Genomic DNA, 22,917 nt, shown 5'->3' with positions numbered 1-22,917 from the left:
GATCGGTTTGCCGAGTGAACGCCTGAGCTACCCAGCCCCTCCAGCCTTTCCCCGCCGCCCAGTCACCTGGACTAGTCAAAGCGGGGTACGGCAAGGCAGTTTGTGCCTTCGGCTACGAAGAGTTGGGCCGGATCGGGCCGCTCCCCCCCGCCCCCCGGATCCTGCTTTGCCTGGGCTTTCGACGCAAAGCGAAGATCCGCCCGGGAATCTGAAAGAGATGCGCTTCGCTCGGCTGTGCTGAGATTGCTGCGTGGCTCCTGCGCGGGCTGCTGCTGCTTCTGGGATTCGAGGTTTTTGGGTTCACTGCCGGCCCCGAGTCCGCTCCCCACTTCTGACCGGGCATGCTGTCGGCAGGGCGGAAGAGTTCGGGTCGCCTCTGGTTGCTCCTGGGGTTGTGCAGCGTCGCGCTTTGGTTGCCTGCGGAGGGATGCCCTAGTAAATGTACCTGCTCCGGATCCAATGTGGATTGCCACGGACTGGGACTCAAAACAGTGCCACGAGGCATCCCCAGGAATGCAGAGAGACTGTGAGTACCAGACCGGGGGGTGGGGGGGGAGGCGGGGGAAGAGGACGCGGCTGCGGTGCCGGCCAGGCTATCTAGAAACACTCGTGGGGGAAATCAGATACACCTTAGATAAAGCGGAGAGCGGAGCTTATTCTAGGCTTGAGCTGGTGTTCGAGATCAAGCTGTGGCCACGGGTCGTCGAATGGCACTGAGGCGTACACTGGGGTGGGGTGGACTGTGAGCCAAGGGGAAGCTACAGGGCTGCTCATCTGTCTTCTTGGCAAGAAACAGAGCCGAAAGCACTCCAGGAAGAGAGAGTCTTTGTGTGAGTGTGTTTTTAATTGCGTAGCAGCTTAGCCATTGTGTGTAAATGTTGAAGGAAGGAAACGAGAAAAGAAGGAGAAAGAAATAAACCCCACATGCAACAAGTATGTTTGGCATTTTTCCACATGATGCTCACTGGAATGTCTCACTACAAGCACTGTGCGTTAGGCTGATTCACACTGGGACATCCCCATTGCACCTCTTTGGGCTCATCTATATGGCTGCCATCTGACTGCATTTGCCACCGTGACTGTATAGGCTGCCTTGTGCTAGCTTTGCATGGCTAACAGGAACAATCTGGGACTAACTCAGCCTTCAGTCTCCGCAGTTGGCTTTCCATGAGTACCACATAACTCTCTGTTTGTGTGTGTGTGTGTGTGTGTGTGTGCACGCGCGTCCATGCAACATGCCAAGTAGATTTGGGGAGAGAAGTGGCCAAAGGAGCTATTAGCAAAGAAATCCAAACCTAATGGGTGGCCGGTCATTTACCTTTCCTGTGGCTTGTTGATTGACCAGAATAATTACGGCAATAGTAATCTCATCCTTTTGTATCTAATGTGTGATCAGTTTTCATTCAGTATTTAGTGGGTTTATGAAACCAGCCATACAGCCAACAAATGAAAAGGCCTAGTATTGTGTAGGGTATACATTTCGGAAGAACAAGAGGGTCCTGTGGCACCTTAAAGACTTAAAAGATTCATTGTGCCGTAAACTTTCATGGACGAAAGATGCTTCATCTGATGCAGGAAGTGTTATACTCAGTTGATGGAAGATGGTTACAGGGACTTGTCCTATGTTCAGAGAGGTACAGATTTAAAAACATTTAAATAGTGAGACTAAACATTTGGGTTTGTTTTTTTTAAAAAAACTTAACACTATTTACAAAACAAGTCTCTACTCTCTATGTTATATACTGTAGAATAACAGTTCAGTTACCTAAGGAAGTGGGCTTTAGTCTGTGTCACAATGAGTCTTTAAGATGCCCAGAATCTCTCTTTTGTAGTTGTTATAACAGGCTAACATGTAATCTGTATATATTTCTGGTTACTGCTCTACATTATTTTCCAAAGCATGGGAGCCACTACTTATCTCAGTGCATCTCAATGTAATATTTCCTTTTTGTTCCTTTAACGTAACTAAAGAATGGTCAGAAAGTTTTTGGAAATAAAAATCAAATAGTCATATTGATCTATTACAACAACAACCATAGGGTCAGTAAAATACCCACTTAAAATACAACCATTATTAGGACCAACTCTTGTTCCTGCTGGCATGATAAATATCAGTTGGTCCTAATAAAGGTATTATTTTACTGACTTTGTCAAATCTGTATGAGTATGTTCCATGGGAAATTAAACTGGCTTTACTTCTAAGTATATGTGCTTAGGGCTGGGGTGTCAGTTACCACAATAGGTACTACTCTCAGCAGCTGATTGCTTCAGTCATATAACCTAAAATACACAGTTGAGTTCATTATGCAGCTAGAAACACTCAGAACTGAACACTTGAGGCCACCTTCCTACTGTTTGGAGCCAGTAATAACTGAACTGAAGTATGGATCAAAGAGGTCTTATTTACATGGTAGTGGCTGAGATTTTAAAAGCCTGATGTGTAAATATAATCTCAGGAAAAAGTTGGCCTGAAGATGGTTAATGGATATTCGAAGTTCCCTGATAATGTCTCTCAGCTCTTACCCCATGCCTAAATAATGAATTAAAATGTCTGCCAAGATTTTCCTTTTGCTAAAGAATCCTTTTGATACTACATGTTAAATTTCAAGCCAAGGTGAAATTTCCTAGGTAGAAAAATGATGGTTCCGCATTGATAGCAATGTTATGATCTCGAAGTTCCCTCACTCAGAAGTCTGAATTTGAATACACTTAACTGATCATCCTTACCTATCAATTTACATGAAAAGGTGAACTATTTTGCACTGCTGGCCTCTGTTTGGTATGTGGCACCCTGGCCAGAATTAGGACAATGGTTCTTCCTTCTCACATGCTCTCTGATACTATGCTTTTCTGGGTGCCACACATCTGAAAGATTTATGGAACTAGCACTTTGCTCCAGATCAAGTTCGCTGATACTAATGGGACAATAAACAGCCCTAGCTAAAGATTTTGTTCTGAAGGACTGGGAAGGAAACACCTTTTGGAAGCAGCTGTTCAGAGTGTGTCCCAACCCATCAAAAATTGAGAAGCACTTTTCAAATACTTGCTGGGCCAGCGCAATGTCATAAGCCCTGACCAAAGCTGGGTAGAGACTTGATTTAATACCTACTTCCCTGGTTCTCCCTGCTTTCTAGTTCTTTGCTCATCAGTCTGCTGGGAACACTACTATAATCTGGTGCCTTGGATCAAGGTCTGCTTGCCCAGTGGCATGACAAGCTTTGCCCTGCATGCTTGGGTCACTTGGTGGTTACATCTATGAGAGAGCAGCAATTTTCAGACTTTAGAAAACGTCAGTGCATTTGTAGAACAATCTAGTGAAACAAAATATTATATGTAATGACTCAATGAAATTACCCTTACTATAGCAAGTTAATATTTACTTGTACATACCCTTTAGTTGCATACTGCTAGTTTGTAGTGGCCAAATTGTCCTATATTTCTTCAAAACTGTAATTTGTCAGGAGACTTGATGTTCAACCTTGCACACAGCCTGCTTAAGTACTCATTTCAGTTCAATTTAAGTAGCTTATCTGTCTAGAGGATTGCAATGTAGGCAATACAGTACTCACATGCATGGGAGTAAACCTTGTTGTACTCAGTAAGTCTTACTTTTCAGTAAACATACTTAGAATTGGCTATAATAAACTACCACCAAGAGAAACATAATGCCTACAAATCTTCAATTATCTTTGAGCTCCTTGGTGTGCAAATACTAGATGGATGCAAGACTTTGCCAGTGTGAGACATAAGAAAGCAAAACCTAATAATGTCTTATGTGAAAAGTTCTACATGGGCCGCAAAAGCACAGAATTCATTAACAAAATGGGAATGACTTTTATTGTGAGAAGAATTTAATATGAGACAGCTTTACTGTGCCTGTTGCTGTTAATATAAATATGCTTGAGTTTCGGGCATCATGTTTAAACCCCAAGTATCGTTATGAGTCTGCTTCTCCTTAGCTAAAAGCAGGATTTATAAATATATTTCCGATTTAGGTTTGCCTGAACTTAGTTATGTATGATTGCATTCAGACTTCTTAAACCTACAATTTAGCTTACAGCTTATGGTTAAAGAAATACATTCTTGCTTGTATATGAAACCTGTGTTACGCTACTAAGAACATTGAGGTCAGTGGGACTTACCTTCCACATAAATGCGCAATGGATTAGTGTATTTTTTGCATGTAAGTATGGGGCAGATGTTCTTGGCCAAGATAATTTGACCATGCTTGAAAGTAATCTTGAAATCATGACCACAATAGTTTGAAAACCAATCCCCTAATGTCATTTAGAAGTACGATAGTGTAAGGCTTTCATGGCTGATAATTTGACTTCTTTGGCCCTCCTAAGTGTGTGTGTGTGTGGGGGGGGGCTAACTTTCACTCATACTTTTGAAGTTACTACTTTGCCAGAAAATTTTAAAGGATGAAACAAATGTTTAAAAACTAACTTACACTTGGAGTCACAAGTCTTGCAATGCAAAGGTTTTTGAGAGTTTGCCTTTGGGGTTTTGTGATTATGAAATCAGCATTTGTAGCAAAAGTCCATTTCCTTTCCCTGACTTTTGAGTTACAAAAGCAAACATTTGGGGATCTTGAAAGCAGATGTAACAGCTGAAATCCAAAAGCTTGTTTCTTTCCACCTGATTTGTGATCATTGATAACTATTTGGAATTAAATTTTGTGCCTAAAAATATATGAAATTAGACACATTTCTAGTCCATCTGATCATTTGTCTCCACAGACTGCAATCCTAAATTCACTTACTAGGGGTTAAGCCCTATTGAATTCCGTGGGAGATGTGCTGGAAGTATCATTGAATGGGATAAGCCCTTTAAGATGTTTCCCTCCTTTGCTTTTCAACCAGGCAGGGCCGTTGCCAGACTATTTTGCGCCCTAGGCAAGGTGAGCTACTTGCACACACACACACACACCAAAATTGCCAACTTCAATTTTTAAGAACAGATGTTTTGTAGAAAAAATAAAACCCACAAAACTTGAACTTACTGTGTTTTTTCTTAAAACAGCTGATTTGTATAAAACTGTGACCCTTAAAGGTCAGTACTGCACCCCTCTGAGGTCTGCACCCTCAGCAGCTGCCTAGTTGGCCTAATGGTAGCGCTGGCCCCACAATCAAGAATAAGAAAAATGAACTTCTTGCGTTGCCATGATATTTATCACATTTATATTCCACCATTTTTCCTTGAGCAAAGAACCCAAAGGGGCTTATGTTATCTTTCTCCCCTCCATTTTATCCACTCAACAAACCTGTGATGTAGCTTACGCTGAGCGTCAATGACTGGCCCAAAGTCACCCTGTGAGCTTCATGGCTGAGTCTGGTCTAGAATCCAGATCTCCTGAGTCCTAGTCCAGCACTCTAACCACTATACCACACAAGAAATGGTTGTAAAATGTGGATAGGTGGGACACATCAGATGTGTACACTTTACTGCCATGCAGAGCAAAACAAAGTTGCCACAGCTCTTCTGACCTACTCCCTCCCCTGTCTTGTCATGGGCCCTCCTTACACCTGCTTAGTGGAGTCCACAGCAGGTGAGGGAATTGCAGACAATTGGGCAAGGGAAGAGACAATAGACAGAAGATGCTGAAGTGGCGTCATCTCCCACTGCATTGGGGTATGCAACCAGTGACCCTGTTGAGATGACATACTAAGCCATGGTTAGGCCACTCACCCTTTTGCAGCAAATGGTTAGTGAGTGTGTTTAAACCATGGTTATGTAGCCACCATGGCTAGGAATGGTTCACTTGACATGCTAAGCCATAATGTTTAGCTCAAAATGCTTAATCACCATGGCTTATAGCGTGTTGTCTGAACAGGGTCAGTGGCTGGTCTGCAGTGCTAGATTAAAACCCTTTGTTGTCTGAAGCAGAGTCCAATCCTTGAAGGATTTTCTTCAAAACTCTAATGCTTTCTGTATGGGGCTGCCCTAAAGGCAGCTGAAGCTGAAGTTAGTGGAAGCTGAAGTTAGTGCAGAAGACAGCATCTTGGCTGCTGTCAGGAGCTGCCCGTTTTCAGCAAGCAACTGCTTTGCTGAAGGAATTGTTCTGGCTGCCTATTTGCTACCAGGACAGGTTTAAAGTTTTGGTACTAGTGTACAAAGTCCTAAACAACTTGGACCCAGGAACCGGAGAGAGTGCCTTCTCCCTTACCAACCTGCCTGGTCACTGAAGTCATCACAGGGTGATTCCACATGGATCTATGGCCCAACTGGAGTTCACCAGGAGAAGAGCCTTCAGCGTGATGGCCCCCTTCTCTGGAGCTTCCTGTCCCTAGGTCAGGCAGGTGCCAACACTGTGTTGTTCCTTGCACCTCCTGAAAATAGTGCTATTCAAGGAAGCATTCCTTAACTGACAGCCACAGTTTTTATTGGTATTCTGTTTTTAGAAGTATAATTTTAATACAGTGTTTTAATCTTTTGATCTGTTACTGTTTTGCTTCTTATGTTCACCACTCTGTTTTGGATATGGAGTGGTATACAAATATTTTAAATAAATAAAGGTGCAATCCTATGTATGTTTAGACAGAGAAAAGCCTACAACTCCCAGCATAGGATTGCATCCTAAATTAATTTATTATATACCGCCTTGCATTTTCTGCCCTACACATGGGACCTCCAACGAAACTAGAATCTACTAATGTGAAATGTTTGCTATATATGTAGTAAGTGGCATGTGGTTCTCTTTGAACGAAGGCTGCTAGTAATTGTTATGAAGCTCCGTAATTGGCAGGGAATGAAGAGTTCTGTACTTTGCATTACATGGCCTACTTTAGGCTTGCCTCGAAATGTCTGTTGTAATTCTTACAGAGCTATGGTGATGTTAGCAATGTCACACATAAGCCTAAATAAACAATGCAGAAATGTCTCAGCGATACATCCTTATAGCATTAGGGAGACTAAATACAGAGGACATAAATGGTGGTTAAAAATAAAATAAAAAAATACTTAGGATGATTCACATAGTAAACACCCAGAGTGCCTACCCTAAATCCACAGAAACTATTTTCCTCTTAAACCTCAAGAAAGGAAAAAGGAAGATGAAAAAGAATTTAGATTGCTAGCCTCTATTTTTTCCCCTTCCCACCCCCCGCCCTCCAAGGATGTTTTCAAATACTTTTCACATGACCAGGTTCTGCTGTTGCAAAGCTAGAGCATGTATGGTCTTCATTTTCTTAGTTGGATTAAGATGTGCTGCTAAAAGCTATAACTCATTAGACATTTCCTGCTCATAGAGCGTGGCCACTTTAAAAGCATCCATCACAATGGTGAACTGCTTTCCCTAACAGTCTATTAAAATAAGTTTAAACAGGTAGTCCCATTTATGAATAATGAAAGGAGTTGTAAGGAGGCTCGTATATTGTAGGCTGCACTGACTGGCATATCAAGGTTTGCATGTACTTCATGCCAATATGATACATCCGTCTTTCAGTTCTCTCACAGAAATGTTGATGGGTCACTTTGAATTCTGACACAGTGTGGGCATGCTGCTTCTAGCCCAGCTGTCGGTTCCTAGTTAAACTGAAACACGTTGTGTGTGTTTTCTTCTTCTTCTGGCATTTACTGTCAAAGGGTGGGGGGGAGTTCTGTGCAAAATAGTTTCAGAGATATTTTGGTAATTCACCTGCAAATGCTTAATAATCCTACTTCCAACTATTCTTTTGACTGTTCACTTTAATTTGAGCTGAGGAGTCAGTGTCATTGCTGAATTGGACACATAGAGCCTCAAATAACCTAAGGACGTGCCCAGGCAATTCGAATAATTTTATTCATATTGTTTTTATCTATTTAAAATGTTTCTACTCTACGCCTTCTGTGCTTAGGGTGGCTCCTCAGTGATCTCCTTTCAGTGCTTCCATGCAGAAATGAAACAATGTGGGGACCTTCCACAGGTTCGTCCCCCCCCCACCAAGCGGGGAGCAGTGTAGGCTGGATGAAACTTGTAAAGCTATAACTGAATATCCACATTTTCCTCTCCACTTCAAAACTAAGGTGTGTAAGCATGCTACAACTCACACTTCTAGGGTTACCCTGCTTTTCTCCAGTCACTTTGCCTCCTCTTTCCCCTGCTGTTGCTGCTTCTGGTGGTACACAGCCTCTCTCTCTCTCTCTCTCTCTCTCTCTCTCTCTCTCTCTCTCTCTCTCTCTCTCTCTCGTTTCCGAAAAGAGAATGACAATTCAACCACAAACAGGTTTACCCAGAATCAGTATTCAGTGAGCCTTACTCCTAGGTAAGTGTGTCTAGGATTGTAGCCTGAGAATACAACCAGACTGCGACAATGGCTGCATTTGTATGGAACGATAATCCAGGACTTATTGTGAATATGCTGGTGCATGCAGCCCATTCACTCCTGCTCCTCTTCATGACAACAACTAGTAAACAAACCAGGAAGAAGCCCATGCTAATGCTAAGTGCAAACCGGTGCTGCAGCAGCCATATGAACCATGATGTTTCGCTCCTCGGGGAGATTCGACAGAATTTGTGGTTTGTGTGCTCTCTTTCCTTGATCTCATTAACATGCACTGGTAGGGGAGCTGCTTTCCCATGCTGTGATCCTATACTGCTAGGGTTTGCATGTGAATAGTGGAACCATGTGGGTGATCCAATTGGCTGGGTTTTTCCACCAAGGTGTCCACTGTGGCAGAGGATATGGTGGGAAACTTCTGTGTAGTTCTGGCAGTCACAGACATACTGCAGCAGTTTGTTTGTTTAGCTTATTTAATACCTTATTCTTGAGGCTCTTCGGACTAAAAACAACAATTATTTAAAAGCAAATTAATTAAGCAACATCAATAAAATAATACAATAAATTAAACCAATAGAGCAGCCAGAAATCTCAGCATAAAAACAAAATAAAAGACTAACAGTGCAATCCTATTTTTTTACACAGAATTTAATTCCATTGAACTCATTGAGACTTACTCCCACATAAGTATATGTAAGATTGCATCTTAAATAGCCTAAAAAGCAAATGGGGCCTCAACTAGACCTATGGGTCTAGCGTGACGGAGGGGTGAGGATCTCGCAATATTTTTATTGCAAGATCTCTCCCTCTGTTTACACGCGGCGTGCGACAACCTCGCAGGGAAAGGATGTTGCGGCCGCCATTTTGTGTGTGTTAAAGAACAGTGCATGAACGGTTGTGCGCAAAAGGTGAGCATTATTTTATTTTAAATGAATTTCCTTGCTCACCCCACCCCACCCCCTCAGGAGCTCTGCGCCCCGTGTGCGGCTCCTGGCTCCTCGCAAGTAACTATGAGGAACCGGGACAAACCTCGATGCCCGCACACACGTTTTGTGGTCTTGGGATCAGCCCAAGACCATGGAAAAAGTGGGCTCGAAGGGGAGGGCAATCATCCCTCCCTGCTCCCAGGATCCCCTGTGCGTCGGATGCACAGGGACGATCCCAGGGATTGCCCCGGATTTTGCCCCATCTAGCTATGGCCTGGGACCTCTCTGCCTTCTGTCTGGAAATAAAAAAGCAGCCACAGCATCATCATCATCATCATCATCATCATTCCGCCTTTTGCCCAATACTGGGCTTCATTATGCTGTCTTTTTCTGTATAACTCACATAAAGCAATGGCAGGCTGTGCTTAGTCACCTGCCAGAATGTTCGCTCACCACAGGTGACCAGCCACCTACTTAATTACAAGGTTGCTAAAACTGTTATGGATTACCTAAAATAAAAGGTTGGAAATGAGATATAAAATTATTGTCCCATTTATTTGCCTGTATTGAGCTAATGACAAAACATAATTTGAGCTGGGATCCATAATTTCCAGAGATCTGAAAGTATGCTGTATTATAGGGTATTTTTGCTTGTTACTAGAAGCGAAAGTAGTATAGTTAATGGGGCACGTGAGTTTAGTAAAAGTTGCAAAATGCTTCAGCCAAACTTTTAATGCTGGAAGTAAGATTGCAGAAATATCCCTGCATTTCTTTGCTTGAAATATCTGGATTTAAAGTCTTTTAACTTTAAAAGCCTATAGCTTTTGTTTAATGGATTTCCTAACACCCTTTATAGATTGAGTATGTGACATCATCTCAATGTGAAAATGAATAACGATTTTTACACTGCACGATTTATGTATGTTGCATGTCACAGAACAGTTGATGAGATTTAGCTTTGCTCAAAGCAAGGATAAACTATCTTAATATAGACTCTGAACATGTACATTTTGAATGCTTGGACTCGGGCTTGCTGACCATGAAGTTTTTATGAGGTTTGCAGTGTTATGTTACATAAATGCTTAAATGCATTCTTGGATGGAATGAATGAACTTCTCCCAACTTTGGGGGGAACATTTTGTGTTACAGCCTGGTTTGTTTCATTTACAGTGCAGAGTTTAGTTAGTTAAGCTTCAACATCTCTAAAAAAAACACCCTGGCTCGGTGGTTAGTAGATGGTTATTCTCTGCGAAAAGTATTTCTTGAGATTAACAATCTGTACATACACATGCATGTGTAAATGAAACTATCAGCTTGTGAAGGAGTATTGTGAGGCAGAGTACTCATTTAGTGAACTGTTCTGTGGTGAGTAAAGAGCACAATTCAGGGTTCTGAGGCTGAGTGTGGGAAAGGATCTGGTTGCCACTGGCATTTGCGGCCTGGTTCGGACGATACGATAATCAACGGGGGCGGGGGGAGAGGCAACCATCCATTGTGTTGATTATTGTGTCATGTGGGGGGAGGGGACACATAACACAGTAAGTTGTTTTGTTGATTTAAAACACAGAGAAAAGCAACAGGCTGCTACATTGCTTATCTGGAGACCTGTTGATTAAAATGTTGTGTGGCAGGCTCTGTTGTGTAATCTTCCCCATCGAATGCACTATTCCAGAAGGTCATAGAGTTCTCCAGCAGAAGTGGCCGGAAGCACCCGGTTGCTCCTGTACAGCCGGCAGAACTTTCAATGCATGATGGGATAGGGCTGGAAGGACTGAGGAAGGGAGGAGCACCAGCAGCCCAGAAGGATGCAGGGACTTTCAGGGGCAACATGTAGTGTGCGGAATACAGGAAAAATAATGAATGGTCAGTTGCCTCTTCCCCCTCTGTTGCCTAATATGTCATCTGAACCAGGCCTGTGTCTAGCTCCTGAGGGTTGCACCTGGGAAGGGACTTTCCCTGCCATGGGATAGTTACACCAGCTATGGACAACACATGAGGCAGTGGTGTAGCAATGGCATGCCTCTTTGTGCCCCTATAAGAAATCCAGCTTCAAGGCCTCAGCTGTCTCAAAAGCATAACATGCTTCTGGTTGGCAATGCAAGTAGCCCAGGTGAGCAAGAATACTGAGATGAGGCCTTCCTGGGGCATTATCTAATCGTTTTCTTCCTGGCAGCTGGGACTGCTTCAAAGAGAAGTGAGGGCCTCCAGCTGCTGCTACCTTCATTTCCCATGAATGCTTCTCAGCCACCTGCATTGCTCAGAGACTTGCTGAGGAAATGTAGATGGCAGGTGGCTGCAGGCCAATGCTTTCCTCTGCAGGACACCCAGCCCCCAAAGGAGAGAAGGGGGAAAGGAGAAGGGACTCCTGTCACTTCTGACTGGTAAGTTGGGCACTAGGGAGAGCAGTGGTAAGCTGTGGTAAGCCAGCCGGGGGAGGGGCGGTGGCGGCAAGGAAGTCAGCAGGAAGGAGTAGGGAAAGCAGCAGGAGGGCTGGTAGCAACGTGGTTGGGGAGGGTTGTGTGAGTGAATGAATGAATGGGGTTTGCCTGTGTGTGAAAAAGAAAGGGAGAGAGGAAATGTTTAAGGGGGGATTTTGGATGCATCCTGAAAAAGTGTGTGTGCATGTGTGTGCGCGCACACGCAAACATGTAAGTAGGTATGTGGTAAGCATGAGTGAATGCATGGCTGGTGACCCAGAATAAGTGACAGAAAAAGGTAGGCAGAATTAATTGGCTGGCAGAGGAAGAGGAGAGAAAAGTTTGATTTTAGGTTATTTTTGAAAACTGTGGCTTCAAAGGCATTCTTTGGTGTGTTGGGGATCAGTCCCCACCTCTGCCTTGGAACATCTTTTGGGCAAGTTACTTGTCCTTCATGAGTAGTCATGACTCCCATGGCAGCCATTTTGTGGTAGTGCCCAGGAATGTTTTTCAAATTGCCAGATGTGCCCATTGGCCCCAAAAGGTCAATTACCCTGATCTAATCCGTGTGTATGTCTTGTAGCCCTTCACTGAAGCTTTGGTACCTGTGAGGGAGTGTTTTGGGGAAGGAACAGGAAGAGGGCTTCCTAGGGTAGTCTGTGGAGTCTCTGACCCACAAAGTGTTTGCTGGAACCAGGGGTAGCAATATGCTAGCCATTTCCTGCTTCCTTCCAGACCCTAGGATGCAGCTATCCTGCTGTTCATCTTGGCATGCCCCTCCTTCATGAGCTTATGTTGGGGGGGGGAAGCACCTAGTGGTTCTCTTATATATCCAGTTCTACCATGCTTATGGGATGAGTTTTCCTTGCAAGCTTGTGCATTATCTACAATGGAAAGAAAGAGGTGCTGTTGTGTGGTATAGTCCATCCTTTTGGTTATTCCGAGTATTTTCAGTGAAAACATGTTACCATTGACAAATTTCAGCCTTCATGCAAAAAGCAGAGCTGCCAGAATGGCAAAACCAGGATGGTGCTTCTACAGCTTGTGAGCTTCCCTCATCTCCTGTTCAAATTGCTTAATCGTTGAAATCTTGTCTGCACAGCCTCAAAGAAAGAGCAAGTCGGTAATCTCATAAGCAAGCAGATTCCCTTTGCAAATGCTTTTGTACAGTGGTGGCTCCTTCACATGTGTAATCCAAAAAGGGAGGCAGTGGTGTATTTTACTACTAGCCGAATTAAAAATTAAGTGTCGCCACAGACTTAAGTACATGTAAAATGCTTGCAGGTCTGCTCACGCAGTTCCTGATAGTCCAACAGCTTCTCAAATGAGAGCTGGTAAAATTAGGGTGACCATATGAAAAGGAGGACAGGGCTCCTGTATCAGCAGTTGCAGAGAAAAGGGAATTTCAGCAGGTGTCATTTGTATATATGGAGAACCTGGTGAAATTTCCTCTTCATCACAACAGTTAAAGCTGCAGGTGCCCTGCCCTCTTTTAAATCTGGTCACTCTAGTATAGCTCCTGCACTTTAAAACTGTTGTGATGAAGAGGGAGGTTCACCAGGTTCTCCATATATACAAATGACACCTGCTGAAATTTTCTTTTCAATACAACTGTTAAAGATACAGGAGCCCTGTCCTCCTTTCTATATGGTCACCCTAGTAAAATACTTGTACTTTGCATAACCACTACCCTCTTAAAGGAATACCTGCTGTAACTGGCTAAAAAAACAAAACAAACAAACAAGGGAACTCCTGGTTTGCATTTCAACAGTGCAAGCAGAAACCCAGTCATTCATTGGCTTGGTAACAATGTTAAAACATGGAAAATGCATTAGTTAATCATATGGATGTAATCAGCCCTATAGATATTGCATTGCATCTTAATATTGCTATACCATTTTGGGCAGTAGTGCAACAGATACTCGGATGTTTCAGGTCTTATATGGGCATTTGTTGCTCACTACTAGTTTTAATGTATTTAATGCCCTGTGCATCGTTTGATGATGATGATTAATCCCAGTCTTTCTCCAAGGAGCACACATGGTCCTTGCCCCTCCCCTTATTTATTTACAAGTATTGATAAGCTGTTTACACCTACAGTTTTCAAAGTTGTGTCACAAGCCATAAAAACATAAACATATAATACCTAGAGATCTGAAGGCCCAGAAAAAAAACTGGAAAAATTAGGGAAAATACCAGTCCCCCCTCCCCCATTTTTTTCCGAAGCCTCTTTTCCCCCTGAAATTTTTTTAAAAAATTAAAAATGGATTATGGAATGTTTTATTTTTGCATGATGAATAAAATGTTTAAGACAAGGTGTTCAGATATTTACTTCTCCAAATGATTTCTAAAAACTATGTACTGTATTAGATTATTACAATTTCTGTGCACCAAGGACAAGCAACTCTCAAATGCAAGAGCAAGATCATTTCTGCCTTTAGTGGGCACTGTCATTGAGCAGAGACTCAAACTGATAGTGAAAGCGATAGCTGAGAAAATGAGTCTGATTAAATTTCATGCATATTCATTGAATCTTGGTCCCCCTTTTTTTCTCAGTTCTTTTTATGGGAATGGGTGCTTTATGTCTGCTTGACACTGTGGAGGACTAGTGGAGGCATAATTTTTTTGTTACTAATGTTGATGGTTTCTTCGGTTGTTTTTTTTTAAATGGGCTCATAACCTGGCAAAACCAAAGAGGTTCCTTGCAGTTCAGGTGTTCCTTACAGTTCAGGGGCTTGCAGTTCCATTTGTTACCAAAAAAAGGTAAAATCTTAAAAAGTAAATTCAATTTGTAATAATTGTTTGAATGCCACTGTACTTTTAATATACCAAACGTAATAGTTTTATGTCAAACCAACTTGTACATAATCACATTTTATGTTCCTAAAGCAACAAAGTGACTTTCAATCTGTAAAAAGTGCTAATGTATTTTTTTCATTTTTTCTGAAATGGTTTTTTCCCATGGCTTCAAAATTTCTGGAAATTTTACATGTCTAATAATACCAACACATAGAATATATTTATTCTTATGTGAGTAGGTTAGGCTGAAAGATTTCAGATGTTAAACATTTTATTAATCCAAGATAGGTGTGTGCCTTGGTTCGGTTACTCCATCCTACTGTCCCCCTTTCCTTCCCCTGTCTTTTATGTGCCACAGTTGACGTTTTCCTGATTTAATTAATCATAGTTTCCTGTAATGTCTGAACTTGGAAACTATAGTTACCAGCATTAGAACAAACCAGGATAATGAAGTGTGGTTTGAACTTTAAGATCTTTGTTTTGTCTGATCCTGGCAGTCATAGTTTCTCAGTTTGGATGTAACAGGAAGCTCTGGTTAATAAACCCAAGAAGACTTCAACTGTGGCGTGCCAAGAAGGGTTGGGGAGGAAAGAGACAAAATGAGGATGTAGTTGGCAGACACAACAATCATGCATAACCTTGGGTTAAAGGGCTTAGGTGGATATGTCCGAACGGGGCCAGCGACTGATCGTGGGTCACTCAGTAAGCTTCATGCCTGAGTGGGCTTTTGAGCCCGGGTCTTTCTAATCCCAATCCAACATTTTAGGCCACTTCATCACATTGGCTCTTGCTCCAATGGTTCAGGAATCTGGCTATCAGTCAATGGGTAGTTTGGATACAGGACCAACACTAGTAATTGGGCCTTCTCTGCTGTGGCACCCCAGCTGTGGAATGAGCTCCCTAAGGAGGTTCGCTTGGCACCTACATTATATGCTTTTAGATGCTAGGCGAAGACCTTTTTATTCTCCCAGCATTCTAACGGTCTATAAATAAATTTTAACTTGGTGTTTTAAATTTGTAATTTTGTATTGCTGCTGTTTTTATCTGGTTGAGCTTTTATATTGTATTTTATATTATGGTTTTATATTGTTGTTTTATACTTTGAATGGTTTTAATTTTTGTGAACTGCCCAGGGAGCTCCGGCTATTGGGTGGTATAGAAACGTAATAATAAATAAATAAATAAATAAATAAATAAGTATTCATCTGTGATTGGTTTCTAGAGTTCAGTCATAAATTAGTGTTGTCAAGCAGGTATACACTGGTGATAATACTGAGAGCAAAAGACAAGGTTGAGATGAAGGAGACCAGGAGTCAAAGGCATGAAGAAGGCAAACGAGTATGTCCGTAGAGAGGAGGACAGTTCTGACTTGTTAGCAGTATGTCATATCCTTGAAGCGTTAATGTCACTTCCTTCGTCTGTCCCAGGGAAGCTTTACTAAGACTCTCAGCCGTTCAGAATGTGCTGATCTTGGATTATAATAAATTATCAACTGACAATCAGAAGGCACCCAGATTAGGGAGCATCAGATCTTGGAGAATGTTTAAAGGAACCAGGAAAGATGGGAAGGTTTTGTCGCTTCCTTAACCTTTTACACTGCTTGAGTGCCTGAGGAATATGGACACAAAGTACTTGGGATTCAGGGCTGGTTCTCCACCCCCACCTCTGATACAGATAGACTTTCCTCAGTTTTCTGAAAAGAGCAAAAACTGTATATGTCCCTCCTCAAAAAAGTTAACATGTGAATCTCTCCTAAGTCTTAAGCATGTGCTTTATTCACTGTACAGGGCCACTTCTGCTATGCAACATGGTGAAGCAACCAGCTTCAGTTGGCACCATAGTGGGGCAGGTGGGTAGATTTGGTGTTTGAATGTGCAACAAGTATTTTAAAAGTGTAGGCCATAATGGAAGGAAGGCACCATTTGGGCCCCACTTCAGACTGTAAAATGTCTTGGGCCACCACTGTTGCTGTAGGCTGAAGAACTACAAGATGATAAAGAATGAACCTACCCATACACTGTGTTGCTTGCCTAAGGCCCTCTTCCAGGGCCTTCCTCCAAGGGAGGCTTGGAGTGTGATAACAAGAGAAGGGCCTTCTCAATGGCAGCCCCACAATTATGGAATGAACTCCCCAGTGAGGCCTGCCAATATTGTTATCTTTTGGTGCCAAATTAAATCTTCCTCTACTCCCAGGCATTTCACAGCATATCATTAGGTTTTTAATCAAGCCGTGTGATATTGTTCGGATATGTATGTGTGTGTGTCTTTGTTTGTAGCTAAACTATTTTTTTGTGTTATGCATAATCCTGTTTTTCTAAGGTTTTTAATCTTTGTCAGCCCAGAGAGCTTTGACTATTGGGTGGTATAGAAATGTAATGAATAAATGAAGCCAATATTTTTGCCACTTTGAGTACTGTAAGCAACGTGAAGAACACAAAAGCGAACTTAAATAATAAGTGAGACCTGCAACAAAAAGGTTGCAGTGTGGACTGCTCTAGCCAGCTATAACTTCTTCCAGAAAACTTCATTCTATTCCCTGCCCCTCAGTTTTTTTTGTCTTCCCCATCCCCCCATGTCAGCATTGTGTACCCACTGAGCACGGGTTTCTATTTCTCCTTTAGTTTCCCCCCCCCAAAAAAACATTTTTTGTACTTCTGCAAAGCTTGAGGTTCTTCCAAGACTGTTGATACCACTCTCTTATGTGTACATCATTCCATTTTGGCTACATGAGGAGCCACACTCAGATAATTTAGTTTGTTATTGGTATGTATGATAACATACAAGCTTGCTGGAGTTGAATCATTCCAATTGCACAACTGAATATGTGGGGAACCCTGATTAATCTGGCTTTATGTCTTTTACAAAGAATGGCGTCAATTATCTGGTTGTTGCTTAACTTAGAGGAACAATAATTGGTTTAGAGAAAAATCTGGTCAGGGCTCAGAATATTGACACAATTGATGCCAAAGGTTACTTCCTCTGTGGGCATGGCATGGCCTGCCAAGTGGGAGAAAAATCTAAGGATGGGTAGATAATTGCGGGTTTTCATTTTCTTTTTAGCAACTAAAAACCCTAACATCTTTCCTCTGCACATAATGATCCACCACAGTTTTCTTGTGCATCATCAGCGGTTGCAGCATCTTCACTTTTGCTAGCTTCAATAGCCAAATTGGCAGATTGGACCAACGAAAGGATTATATTATTTCATCCCCTTTTCTTGCCGTGGCCTTTGGCTAGTGCAAATAAAAGTTTATGTAATTTCTTTCCATGTTAACTTCTACCAGAGACACATCAGTTGTCAAGCTGTTTCTGCTTCCATGGGAAGGCCTCAACCTGTTTGGTTGCCATTAGGAATTCATCCTGGGTCTTGGACAGGACACTTATCTGTGTCTAAATGGGAGAGTGATGGTAACATTGGGAGTTAGTCTTCATGCTACTGTTGGTGTTTAAATTGCAGTTCATATGTAAAGTAGGTAATGTGTAAAGTTCATATGTAAAGTAGTATCTATGTTAGATATGCTCACATATGTAATGTGAGCATATCTAACATAGGCATATTAGTTATAGCATTAATTTGGCACTTTTTAATCATAGTGAGATTTCTATAGATCTTAAAATGCATTATTAGAAGGCACAGATCCTCATCTACCATAGATGGGGCAACAAGCAGTGTGTCCCAACCAAAGATGCTGCTGAAATTTAGACCACTGTATTAAATGTAGGGCTGCTTGTTTGCAACTTGGAGGTTCTCCATCAACTTTAAATCTGTTGCAGAATTGTGAAATGAGGCAGATCTGGCTTTTCCCACCCACCTACCATCCCCCTATTCTTTCATTCACCACCCCTCCCCTGCCCCAATGAATAGCATAACGACAGTCCCGCTTCCTACAGCAGATAGGGGAATCACTGTGAATTGCATGCAAAGGACTCCGAAGTTTTCCAGTTTATAATCTGCTTTTATTGTGAAGTACTCCCATGCATCCTGCTTTAATTGTGCTGTAAAGCCAAAAGAAGTGCAATATTTAGCTACCAGATTTCGAGTGTATCTTCCGAGCGACCACTGGGGCACAGGAGCAGGATTTGATATGAATTAAACAAATGCTTACATCTGTTTAAGCTTTAAAGATAAAGACTTCAAAATTGGCACAGTAATAGATATTAAGGAGAGCTTTAAGCATACCAAATTGAAATTGGATTGGGTCATCCATTAATTTTTAAAGATTTTTTTACATTTCCCCCCTTAAACCACTTCCTGGTATGCAAAGGATCTTGCCGCCTGGTAGCAACAACAAGGCCGACAGCTTAGCGCTCTAGGGATAATTCGAGGGAAACAGGTGCATGGGATGAAGCTTTATGTGAATATAGATCTGCTTATTAGAGCTTAATAGTTCATGCATCAAATGGTCCACTGACAGTGACCATGAAAGCTTATGCAAGAATAAAATGGCTAGTCTTTAATGTGCCACAAGACTGTTTGTTGTTACTGAGGTTGGCAAGAGGTTTTAATGCTTGTAGTTCCATTGCACACACCTAGCATAAACCTTTAAGTAACTTCCTTTAAGTAATTAGGCATCTTGCCATCACTCTGGGCATCACCAGGATATATTGGTTTCAGCTTCCAGTGTTGCTAATGCCTGAAGCTCTCAGAAGGACCCATCCACTTTCGACAAACTTCACTCTAAAAGGCAGAGGAAATCTGGTCTCTTATATGCTGTTTTCCTGTGGCAAGGTATAAAACTTTGCTACAGTTGGTGTGGAGGTAGCAATGTCCATTAAATATTTTGTTTCCCTAACCATTGACTTCTATTTGAACAAAATATAAATATGCTTAGAAGTAATTTTCAAAGTTAAGTGACGGAAGATAAGCCCACCATGCAAGTTTTAGGAAATATCTATTCTATGATTGGGAAGGTTGGAACAAAAGATACACTGTCACCCAGTGCCAAGCCCTTAAGAATAATGGTTGAAAGCAGAATTCTTAATATGACTTAATGGCACAAATATGTAGAAACACCAACGTAATAAAAACAGTGCAAGTGGGATTTGAAAAGCACATGGCAAAAAATTAACATGAGAATGCATCTGGCCGATGGGTGGGAGTTTAAAAGTGTCCTCATGTTCTCCTGGCAAATGCAGCAGTTCTGGTTCTTATTAGAACAATTTGGAAGTCAACAAACTGCTGACCTTAATTAAGAAGTTTTTCATAATCTATCATCCTCTTCCTACAGCAGTTGCTCCCTAAATAATTTTAGCTTGTTTTGAGCTTGGAAAATCTGTGTCTTCGAATGTTCAGCATGTCTGGAGCTAAGTGGTGTTTTTTCAATGTCTTTGAGACTATAGCTGTAAATAATAAGTACCTTAAGTTACAACTGAAAAAAGAAAAGAAATGCTAACCATCAATGGGTGTCACAGGATTCTTTAGCAATCTTTTTCTTTGGGAAAGGGTTGGCAGGTAAAACCTTTTCAGTTGGTTCAACTCCATGCATAAGTTCAATTTCTTGAATCCCTGCCTGAAACACAGGCTAAAACACAGGTGACCCCTGCTTCCTGGGGTGGAAGGAATCTTGACATTCTGCTTGAAAGAACAAGTTTGCGGTATGCAGAATACCACTTTTCAATGGAAGAAGGAAGTATCTAGCCAAGGACAAAATGCCATGGAACAAACAAACAAACAAAAAAATGCCAAGGCCAAAACCATAGACAGATATAGGACATACAAAGTCATCTGCTTTGACAGGATTGAACTCACACGTTTGCTACTAGTATATCCATGGGCTTATTTAACCATTTTCCACACAAAGTTCTGACTCAGGATATATAATAGTAGTAATACATTGTTTATAAATGGAGCTTTTTTATTTTCATTTTTTAGATTTTACTTTCTTTTGGTATACATCTCTGGACTCATATATTCACTATGACATGCTCACTTTGATCTATTTTTATACTATTCCTTTTGAAAAATAAACTTTGCAGACTTCTTGTAATGGTAGCTGGGAAAATAAAATGTTTAAAACCAGCTGGGCAGTGTGCTACTCTGCATGCTTTGCCAGCCACCTTCTGCTGAAGGTTATTGGATTGGGTTCATACCATTAAAGGCAGCTGTATGGCATTTGTGTTCCTTTTCGTACAGGAATGAGCGGTAGTGGACATAACTGCACATTGTTTTAAGCTGCAACTGAAATCATTTGCCTGTTTGTGAGAATTTATGGAGATGGCTCACTCCTCCTTTCTCTAGAGTTTGTATAAGGCAGGGTGACCATATGAAAAGGAAGACAGGGCTCCTGTATCTGTAACACTTGTATAGAAAAGGGAATTTCAACAGGTGGTATTTGTATGCATGCAGCATGTGTTGAAATTCCCTCTTCATCACAACAGTTAAAGCTGCAGGAGCCCTGCCCTCTAGAGTGACCATATACAAGAGAGGGCAGGGCTCTTGCAGCTTTAACTGTTGTCATGAAAAGGGAATTTCATCAGGTTCTGCATGCATACAAATGGAACCTGGTGAAATTTAACAACTGGTACAGGAGCCCTGTCCTTCTTTTCATATGGTCACCCTAGTATAAGGAGTTGTCATGGAGTACAACAAATGAACAAATGACTTGCTTCTTAAATCTTTGCCCTAGAAATACAGGCTCTTATTAACTGTGTACTGCAGGTGGCAAAGAGTTAACTTGAATCAGCCTTCTATCTTCCCTGTATTGTCCTGTGGAATAATGAGAGAGGGGGCTCCATTGCTGATGAGTACTTACTAGAAAACCTGTTGATAAACTTTAAATTATAGTAAAACTGTGCTGTTGGAGAGAAAGGAGCAAGAGTTGTTAGCACCACCAGTGCTGCCCCACACCAACCCATTCCTCTCAGCGACTGTGGCTGTTTGTAGTAGGGATTCATCCTTTGCTCCAGCACCATCTCCCTTTGCCTTAGTGGAGATCTAAGGCAAGGGGAGTGTGTTGCTTTAAGAGATACCCAACCACCAAAGAACATAAAGCTTCTGCTTAATTCTCCTCCTCCTCTTCTGTAAGAGCTTTGGTGAAATGATAGTACACTACTCCCCAAAGCCTCTTCTTCTGCCACCCTTTGTTCTAACTGCGAGGTATTCTAGAGAGGAAGCGGAGGACTCCCACCTGCCTGTTCTATCACTAGAAGAGCAGCAGCCTGTGGACTGGGCCAGAGAGATGTGGTGAAGTTTAAATGACTGGTGATGAAATTAGTGCTCTCTTACCCAACTTAACCTAATTCAATTCTTGAATGAATTTCAACCTCTGATCCATTTTTACTCATTTAAAGGAGGGGTAGGAATTCTGTGGCCCTCCAGATGATGTTGGGCTGCAACTCCTATCACCACCACCACCCCAACATGGCCAGTGGTGAGGGATGATGGGAGTTGAAGTCCAGCAATATTAGGAGGGGGCCACTTTCCACAGTCCTGATTTAGAGAGTAACTTGGGGTGCAATCCGAAGCATGTTTAGACAGAAAAAGTCATTTAATTCCCAGCATGTCCTAGCCAGCCATGCATGATGGGAGTTCTGGCGATGGGGTGGGTGGGAAATCTGTCTATACATGCAGAGGATTGTGCCCTTAACAGGCAGATGCCAGCTGAAATAAAGTCAGGAATCCCATGAAGGTTAATTGCTCTTGACTTGTCTCTCTCTTATCCTGGAGAAGATATATAAAATAATGGGATATTATCACATACGTGTCACAAAGAAACATAGTGGCATGGGTGCACTGAAACACCCTAAAATTAATTGTTTGTAGAGAAGGGTGGTTATGTCAGGACAATAACCTAGAGATAAGAACCTTGGAATATTTAGTCCATGAGCTCTTGGCAGCTGTTAATCCTCTTGGTCAGTGTGAAAGGCTGGATTGGTGTTCTCCTTTCTCTTGGTAAAACAAGGCAGCTTGCAGGCTAGAGAAAGCTTTAAAATATATAAGTAGAAAGAAAAAAACAAAGGCATGAATTAAGAAAATATTTGAAGTAGGATGAAACCTGGCAGACTTGGTATGTATATCATTAAACAGTAGGAGGAAATGAGCAGGATAAAATTGATTTTAAAGCTTTTTGAATAGTTCAGTAACAGATCTGGGATGAAAGGTTAAATTTGTTTATTTTGTAATGTTAACTGCCCCTAAACGATCACACCATTTTAAAGCTTTGATTAAGACTGGTATTGCAATGGAGAGATCAACAGTATTCCAATGACTGGCAATAGTTAATGTAATTGCTCTTGCAGAGGGGATGGTGTGGTTAAGCAATTCAAACTTGTTTTCGTATCAGGATTGGCTCACATGCTTGTAACATTCCTGTTTGTAGAAAGTTATACTACATTTTTAAAACTCTGCTAGGTTTTAACCAAATATGCTTCACATTAAATGGCTATTACAGCATGTTTTATTGGTAAAGCTCCCTCCAAAGTAACAGCTTAGGTCTGAATTCACATGATTGGTGTTTATGTTAAGTAGGCATTCCATGCCATTGTAGTCTGTGTTTATGTTTCTATCCGAAATCA

At 41.7% G+C, this 22,917-nt stretch overlaps 1 protein-coding gene across 1 annotated transcript in view; it reads left to right on the top strand.

Annotated features, from left to right (window-relative positions):
• The first annotated feature begins 341 nt into the window (after positions 1–341).
• Positions 342–22,917, top strand: part of SLIT3 (slit guidance ligand 3) — a 538,785-nt gene continuing 516,209 nt past the window's right edge. Inside the window, exon 1 of the mRNA XM_063120567.1 lies at positions 342–526. Within this exon, the coding sequence (XP_062976637.1) occupies positions 342–526 (185 nt within the window). The remainder of the gene's footprint in view (positions 527–22,917) is intronic.

The sequence above is a fragment of the Elgaria multicarinata genome, chromosome 3 (assembly GCF_023053635.1).
Source record: "Elgaria multicarinata webbii isolate HBS135686 ecotype San Diego chromosome 3, rElgMul1.1.pri, whole genome shotgun sequence".
Taxonomy (NCBI): Eukaryota; Metazoa; Chordata; class Lepidosauria; order Squamata; family Anguidae; genus Elgaria; species Elgaria multicarinata.
This window is presented reverse-complemented; position numbering and strand designations above follow the sequence as displayed.